Consider the following 7,958-nt stretch of genomic DNA (forward strand, 5'->3'; position numbering starts at 1 on the left):
CGCAATATCCGCCATGTTTTCATCGCCCCTTCAACTGCATCCTTCATTTAGTCATCGACCATCTCCATCAGATCTGCCGCATCGACGCCCCCCCCCTCCTTGACGCACCCTCTCCTCGTTCTTCATCTCTCTTGGCACACGCCCCCTCTCCGGGCATCTCGTTTCAGGTAGCCGCGTAACGAAAGTTCAGCCCAGGGCGTTCGCTGCCAACCAACCCCCCAGCCGCCACACGCCTTGAGTTCGGTCAGACATGCATATTGCTCCCGTCCTGCGCGAGCCAATACATGTTCTCCCCTCCACTCCTTCTGGACCGCTGACCTGCTTCTAGTCGGCTCACATCTGGGTCTGCCTGCTGTCAACATGTCAAGTGTCAGCATCGACCAAACGCATCAGTGGCCGAACCTGTCATGCTGAACTGGCGGGACGCACCCTACGGCTTGCCGACCAGGGACCAAGGGCGATAGACGGAGAAGCGTATCAGTCACAATGTTCGCTGACACGCAGCACCTCGTCCAACAGGCAAACCGTTTGAATGTTCGCGCAGCAATCTGCAAAGCAGCGCATCAATCCAAACGCATTCTCATGACGAGCATACTTGTTCTTTGTGTCACTGATTCACGGCACCGCACTCATAATTCTGGACCAGAGACATGTGCTTCCCCGAACATGACACGCGCTTTTTCTCTCTCCCCATCTACCCGCTGTGCGGCCTGAGGTAGCCAAGCTCGCCAAGGACCCATTGCGACAGAGCATCGGCAGAGACGTGCCAGTGTCGCATTCATCACTGTTCGGCCTTCCCCAAGTCACATGTGCATCGGCCCAATGTCATCCAGCGGGAGCGGGTGCCTGATGCACCAGTAGATAGACGGGGGCATACGAGACTGGTCGCCGGAGGGGAAGGGGCCTAATCCGCAACCCACATGCTGCTGCGTCTGCTGCTGCCCATGCAGCCTTGCCAATAGAACGGATCGACTTGGTGCGGAGAGGTGTGCCAAAGAAGAAGCAGTAACAGTAAGCACACCGCTGAAAGAGACAGACTGACGCCCAGAGTGTCGCCTCGCCCGTCCGTATTCCAATGACAATGCAAGCCACCTCAAGCGCGAACATGGCCCGAATAGGAAAATTCGGCTCATCACTCGTGAGGTCACGGTCGAGATGCCATGATTGAAAGACGGCCTTGGCGCCAGCCATGAAGCACATGGCCTGCTGCTCCTCAGACATGGTCCTGCGGCCACGATGCGAATGATGGTAGCGGGCATGAGGATGCGGGCGGTAGAGATGGTCCTCAGCACGGCGGTGAAACTTGACAGGTTCGCGGTCACCGAGGGGCGTGCCCTTGATGGGCACGAGGGCGTTGATGGGGAAGCTCTCGGGGTGGCTCGGCAGCGTTGGAGACGGAGTTCTGCCCTCACCATGTTCGACATACCGGCCTGTTCTTTCTCTCCGGACAAGACCATGTTTGCCGCCAGTCGCCGCTCCTGCGAACTGTCCGAAAACCTCTGGCTTCAAGCCTGCGGCGGCAGCTCTCCTTGAATAGTCCATGACTTGGTGAGTCGAAGGTGTCCGCCTTGGCGGCAACGTAGCTCCAATGCTGGTGCATGCTGGCCGTCTTTTCAGCGGTCGGTAGTCTAGAGACACAAGGAGAACCTCGTCATTCCCCGGTCTTCACTGCCTCGAACGTGAACAAGAGCATGGATTCCGTCTGCCGACACCTCAGTAGGTAGTCGAGTCACACTTACGCCGCCTGCAATAGCATAGGGAGTTTTAACTTTATAAGCACAGAAAGTCATCTTATCGTTATTCCCTCGGTCTTACCTAGCTCTACAACCCTAGATCATCGCTACCGACCATCACCCTCCGCGATCACGAGCCTCTATAAAGAAAGCTTAACCTGATATAGATAGAAGGCATCCGGACAACCCGGGGTCTTACAAACCTCCACCACTATCCCCCTCCCTAACCATCTCCTCGTATTTCCAGTCAACCTTTACAAGATCCGTATCGAATAGACTGACGACATCCATGTGCGCGCGCGCTTTGGTGGTCTGTCTGCTCGACATTGCCTAGTGACCGGTACGTTCGGATCCCGACATGACAAGTAGAGGAGGAAAAAAAAAAGTCAGAGAGAGTGCCCACCCCCTCGTCGGCGTTGTTCGCCCGAAGCGAAGGCGAGAGGCATCGGTACATCAATGCGTTGGCTCGCTCTTCTTGGAGGCGGGGAGAGAGGCTGCCTATCGTAGGCCAACTTGATGTCAGAATCCTTTCTGTTCTCCAGGATCGGCGGCATGGAGCGGCAGCTCAAGTCGTTGTTGTCTCGCTCGCTCAACCGCCCGCGACGTCGAGCACAGGTCCCCCGGTGAGCTAGCCAGCCAGCCAGCCAGCCAGCCGACCTCCTTTCAGACATAGGAGGCGGGGCTCCCCGCTCACCCCCACCCTGGTCGAATCTCCATATCTGAGCTTCCCGTCTTGGACCCTGATGTCTTGCTCGGGTAAGACAGTTGCTTTATTGTGCATGTCTCTTTGGATGTGGCTGTTACGACTCTGCCATTCAATCCCCACCCTGTACGCCAAGCTCCATAACCCCCAAAAGTTTAAAAACAATGCCTCCTCCTCCCCCCCCCCCCCCAAGCTGAAACAGTGCCGGTGGAGGGTCGAGGGATGGCGGTGGTATCAGGCGGAAAAGACCGTATTCTCGCCCCAGTGCATACCAGTCTTTGAACTGGGAAAACAAAGTCAACAAAGGAAGGCCCCCCCTCTGACAACAGGACAAACACGAGAAAGAAGAATAGAGTTTCAAGTAGTAAAACACTCCTCGCCAATGCGTGCACATGCCAAGCGTAACACGACGCCATGTGGCTGGCTGATCGTCAGGGTCCTGTTGTGGCACCCAACCTTTTTCAACCTTGTACGAGGTAAGGCTGGCCATGCTGACTTATGTTTTTCCATTCGAGAACAGTGGATCAGACTGCGACAGCAGAGCCGCGCATCGACCAGCGTGACTTCTTGGGCAGTTTCCCGCCGGCGGGCTGCTGCTTGGAGAGGCGCCGTCCTGCCTTGGCCGGAACGGGCGCGGGGATAGGCTCCTCAGGTGCTTTCGCCTGCTGCTTCTCTTGGGGCAGCGTGACTGTGACGGCCTGACTGGCCAGCTCGGGGGCGCGCTGCTCAGTGCGCGAGTCGATCGTCTCGAGCTCTGTGAACCGAGCCACCTTAGATCGGGATGACGCGCGGCGATCTGAATACTTGAGATGCGGCGGCGCCATGGTGGCGGGCGTGTGCGGGGTAGCTTCGGGCGCCTGAGGCGTCGCCACAGGCGTCTTCTCGCCCCAGTCGGGCTCTTGAGGCACGGTGGTCGTCGGTGTTGTTGGTGTAGAGAGGGATACGGAGGACTTGGTGGATAAAGGCGCCGATGTTGGGTTCGAGGAGAAGTAGCCGCCAAAGTTGAATGATGAGAGCGATTGCTGTCCAACAGAAAGGCTCTGGAGACTGGTGGTACTGTTCGACGAGGATGCGCCCGCGGCGGATGGCTCGGTCATGGGCAGCGCGCCGGCAAGCTGCGTCGGCGGGAGTGCAGGAATAGCGGGAATCGAGCTATAGCCCCGTGTGAGGTATGATGGCGGTGGCCTCCGGTCCTCGCCTCTTAGGGATGAAGCGGCGGCAGCGCGAGCGAGAACTGCAGGGTCGCCCCGGTCCGAGGCGTCAGATGCTCGGCGTGAGCTTGGATGCAATCGATGCGCTACAGAGCGGCCGGAAGAAGTGTGGTGTGGCGGTGACATGCCTACTGACGATGTCGTGGTCATTGTGCTGTGGCGGGGGTGAGAAGGCCTCATCTCCAGGTCATCAGAGCTGGTTGAATCGCCGGAGCTGCCAGTGGGAGACCCTGTATAAGCTGTCAGCATACAGTCTTCACGGGATAGCGATGCCCGACTGAGAGTTTCCTCTCTCTCTCTCTCTCACACACACACACACACACACACACACACGCACACACAGACGAGCACAAACGCACCTTTGCTGGATGCAGAGCTCGCCCGCCCTGGTTCGAACATAGGCGGCCTCTCAACCTCTTTGCCCTTGACGGACGGCAGGGCGAGATCAGGTACTGAGTAATTGACGGTGGAGCGGTCTCCGCCCCAGGCAGGCATTGGCGTGACGCCGTTGTAGCTGTAGGCCCTGGGCATGTGTCGCATCGGGTTGGCGTGCACCGAGGGGTAAGTGACGTGGGAAAGGCTGCTGCCGACACGAGGGAGTCCTGCTGGTCCTGGAATTCTTGTGCCTAGGTTGGATGTGGCCATGGCACTCCTTCGTCGGTTCTGCTCGAGAATCTTTGGTCGGTCGTCATGCTTCCAGCTCGAGGGGGCGGCCGCGAGGGCGTCAATGGCGGCGTGCGTAGGAACATGGCGATATGGCACCTGCTTGTGCTCCTCCGAAGCCTTCTCGGCCTCCTTTTTGTTGTGTTCCTTGGCCGACTGCCTCGACTTCTTGAGGCTCGAAAGGATGGACATTGTTGGCGTTGGATGCTTTGGGAGCCGGCGTTGCCGCTGGCGTGAGAACAGACAAAAGATTCGGGGAAGGTAGAGGTGGCGTGTTCGTACTTGAGCTCAAATAGCAGGTCGCTTGTAAGGTGCGGGTGCGGGTCAAACTGTTCTAGGAAGGCCGCACGAACGGGCTGATCTGGATCCCCGGATGCCACAAGCGAAGAGGGGTCGAGAGACCAGGATGCGAAGTGGCCGAAACCTGATTGGGACTGGGTCAGGATGGTCTCCGGGATAGAACGTTGGGGTGAATTGAAATGAGATTGTCAGTGGCAATGTCAGGTCGTCAGGTGAGTGACGGAATAATCAATTCGTGAGGGGAAAGAGGCTGTACGCGTCTGCCCTGGCCGGGTTGTTCTGTTTTTCCAGAACTCCTGGGAAGTTCGGGGTCGTGGGGGGCCAGGGGTGTCGAGAGAGATGCCACACTCTGGGGGATGTGTGTACGACCTTTTTGACCAAGATCTTACCCTTCTACTCGCGAAAGAAGGCAGAACGACAAATTTTTGCTGCACCAGCCACTCTGGCGATTGTCTGACCGAACGAGACAGGACGAGCTATGCAGCGCCCTGCTGTCGTGAAGTCAGAGGCGTCTGACAGACAGAGAGGGAGACCAAAGGCTGCGTCGAAGAGAGTGCCACGGGCGTCGAGGCGTCTTCAAGGTTGCGAATCGAGCATAAGGAAGCAGTACGCTCAAGGTCAAAGGACGGCTGCCGGCAATGCACTTTTCCAGCCTTGTAAGACGTCGTCGTTGTCACAGGCTTGAATCAAAGAATTTTGAGAAGAGGTGAATCATAGGCAGGCGTCCCAGAACTGCGTGCTCTTTCCTTTAAGACGGGGAGGATTTAAAAGGCTTGGAGAGGGCATAGGGGGGTAGGGGGGTGGCAGGAGACGCACATTGGGGGCGTGTGGGTGAGCCAGGTGGTGAGCTGTAAAAGAGAGCAAGGCAAGGCACATCACCTCTAGGAAGGGTGGGTGGTAGAGGACTCGGACCTGGATGATAGCAGGGGTGTCTGTCGGGCTGCGGATGCGCCTATGCAGCAGCCAAGCCGCCTTGCAAAATGCTGGTGCATGGCTTCCATTATCTCCGCTTGGCAAAAGAGATGGACAGACCGGGGCTCGGGTCAAGGCCCCCTCCCCCCTTTCTCTGGTCTATCTCGTAATGATGGATGCAAGTGCCGTCTGGTTGGCCCATTGAGGACAGAAAAGGACGCCGACAGTAGGCTGCGCCGTGCGGCGTGCGAGACTGTGAGGTACGAGCAGTTAGGAAGCAGGGAAGTTGGTGAGCTTGCAATATGGCCCATGAAGCTCGTTCCCACCGCCGGAGACGGTGCCGATCCTTCTTGTTGCAGATCCTTTTCCCTCCCGGACGGATTCCTGGATCGCAGATTTCACCATGCTGGCTCTGTGCCTGGCATGCATATTGCGACACGGGTCAAACCCGTGCTCACCTGGTTGGTGATCGGCAGGAGGATCGCAAACAACGAGGGCGACGACGTTATTATCGCGACGGCACGGACGGCAACCTTGCATCCTCACAAGCTCTGACGATGCTCCATTCACGAGCCATGATCCTGCTTCTTTCCAGCCTGCAGCATTCGCGTCAGCGCCGTCGACAATGGTCGCAAAGGAGCAGCAGCCAACTTTCTTGCTCCTCCCCAAAATGGCCCTCGTATTCCATCCCAAGCCAGGCACGGCACGGCACGGATAGCGCTCATGTACGTTACCTGCAGGGATGCGTGGCCGAGGGCGGCATGACGGCCAGCCAACGACGTCCTGGACACAATACTGAGGACAGGCGGACGGGCGCCCAGGGTCGGACTGACCACGGGCGGCATGGCGCTAGCTTCCCAGGAACCCAGAACCCGTCGCTCCCCGTGTCGATGGAAGCCCGTCATGGTGTCGCTCCAGCCGCACCGGACCGCCATCGTCCGCTTCAGGCTTCTGGTTTTCAGGGGGATGGAACCCTGTAGCGCATCCTTTAGAGGAGCTCTCACGGTGCCCGAGCAACAATAGCGTCAACCGTAATCGGGCTGATAGCGCACGAACGGCACCTGGCTCTGATACCTTGTCAAGAGGCTGTTGTGAGACCTTCCTGAATACACACGCTAACCACCCTCACGCGGCTCGGTACCGCCCTCCTGTTTGTTTCAGTGCGCCCATGGATACGATATGATGACGCTCGTTTCCTTCCTGTAATAGTCGCGGTCTTGCAGCTTTTGTTGGCGGATCTGCCTCTTCTGCCACCCCACCGTGGTATCCGCTTCTGTATTGTGAGACTCTGTCTTGCTTTTTGTCTGTTCTACACGTTGTTCGAACCTGGAGGACGGTGGATGGATGCCAGTGTCGCAGTGCGGTATCGCTAAACCATACATATCATATGTCGCCCGATGCACGTCTGTCACCATCCGCTTCAGCTGTGATGAGGGCGGCAGGGACGAACAGGCCGGCAGAAGCTGGGCTTGATAAGCCATGGCGTGGCAATTTCCACGCCGTGTCCCGCCGACGCCAAGCTAACAGACATCACCTCCAACACAGGACGATACTCAGTGGAGCAGGCTTTGGAGAATATTGATTAGTGACCTTTGTTCGGGGTGTTGATATGCACCTGCTAGAGAAAGCTCGCGCTTTGGTATATCATTGTGATCCGACCAGGCCGCCAGGGTCGTTTCGTTGTTCGACAAGGCCGAGGCACGCAGTTCGGACAACCCTGGGTCAGATCATATGCGACCCGTCAAGGGAGCCTGGTCAACAATAATGCTCCACGTCAGGCGGATAACGTAGTCTGCCGTGCGTCGGGGGTTTTTTTTCTTCTGAAGGCGTTGGAGGCTTAGCTGCTGTCCTTGGTCGGCATCTGCTTCATGCCAAACTGCTTGAAGAGAAAAGAGACACCGCTTGTTAAAAGTACCAGGTTCACTCAAGCAAGCTCAACTTGGCGCTATCAGAAACGGGATGGTCAGCTCTTCGCCATCCGCTGGGGGCGCCGTGCCGCTTCAAAATCGGGGAATCGCCTGAAATGACACCAGAATCCGTCCGAACCTGGGCCGAATTGTACCTTATCAGGCCTTATCAGGCCAACGCAGCAAGCTGCTTCTAGGTGGGAGACAATATTGACTCCGCTGACAAGGAGGTAGGGAGACAACGACACACCGGTGTGTGAATGCTAGCGAGATGCTAATCGAGGCCTCTGGGACGGCTGGCCGGTCAGGCGATACCTCAACATTGTGCCAATGGCGAGTTAGGTGACTGACAGTCGTTCGGAATGTTTAACCGAAGACTGCGCCGACGAATGCGAGCTGGACATAGACGATGATGAGGAGAAGGTGATGGTGTAGTATGTTGGTGCGTGGGGGTCAGGTTGGACGTTGGGGCATTACAGGCTCTTGTACCCTGCTGCCCTGCTGCCCGGCCGATCTGATCAGCACGTCC

The 7,958-nt window shown here is 57.5% G+C and overlaps 2 protein-coding genes across 2 annotated transcripts; both read right to left on the reverse strand.

The window, feature by feature from the left end:
- Window positions 1–825: 825 nt before the first annotated feature.
- On the reverse strand, window positions 826–1,542 carry VDAG_01937 (uncharacterized protein; the record flags this gene model as incomplete). The annotated part of the gene is made up of 1 exon (XM_009657966.1): window positions 826–1,542. The coding sequence occupies one exon, from the start codon at window positions 1,540–1,542 to the stop codon at window positions 826–828; it is 717 nt and encodes a 238-aa protein (XP_009656261.1).
- Window positions 1,543–2,929: 1,387 nt separating this feature from the next.
- VDAG_01938 (uncharacterized protein) lies at window positions 2,930–4,502 on the reverse strand (the record flags this gene model as incomplete). The annotated part of the gene is made up of 2 exons (XM_009657967.1): window positions 2,930–3,877; window positions 4,007–4,502. 2 exons carry the CDS (start codon window positions 4,500–4,502, stop codon window positions 2,961–2,963), a joined length of 1,413 nt encoding a protein of 470 aa, XP_009656262.1. The 3' UTR covers window positions 2,930–2,960.
- Window positions 4,503–7,958: the final 3,456 nt, after the last annotated feature.

This window comes from Verticillium dahliae, genomic scaffold (genome assembly GCF_000150675.1).
Source record: "Verticillium dahliae VdLs.17 supercont1.3 genomic scaffold, whole genome shotgun sequence".
NCBI classification, from domain to species: Eukaryota; Fungi; Ascomycota; class Sordariomycetes; order Glomerellales; family Plectosphaerellaceae; genus Verticillium; species Verticillium dahliae.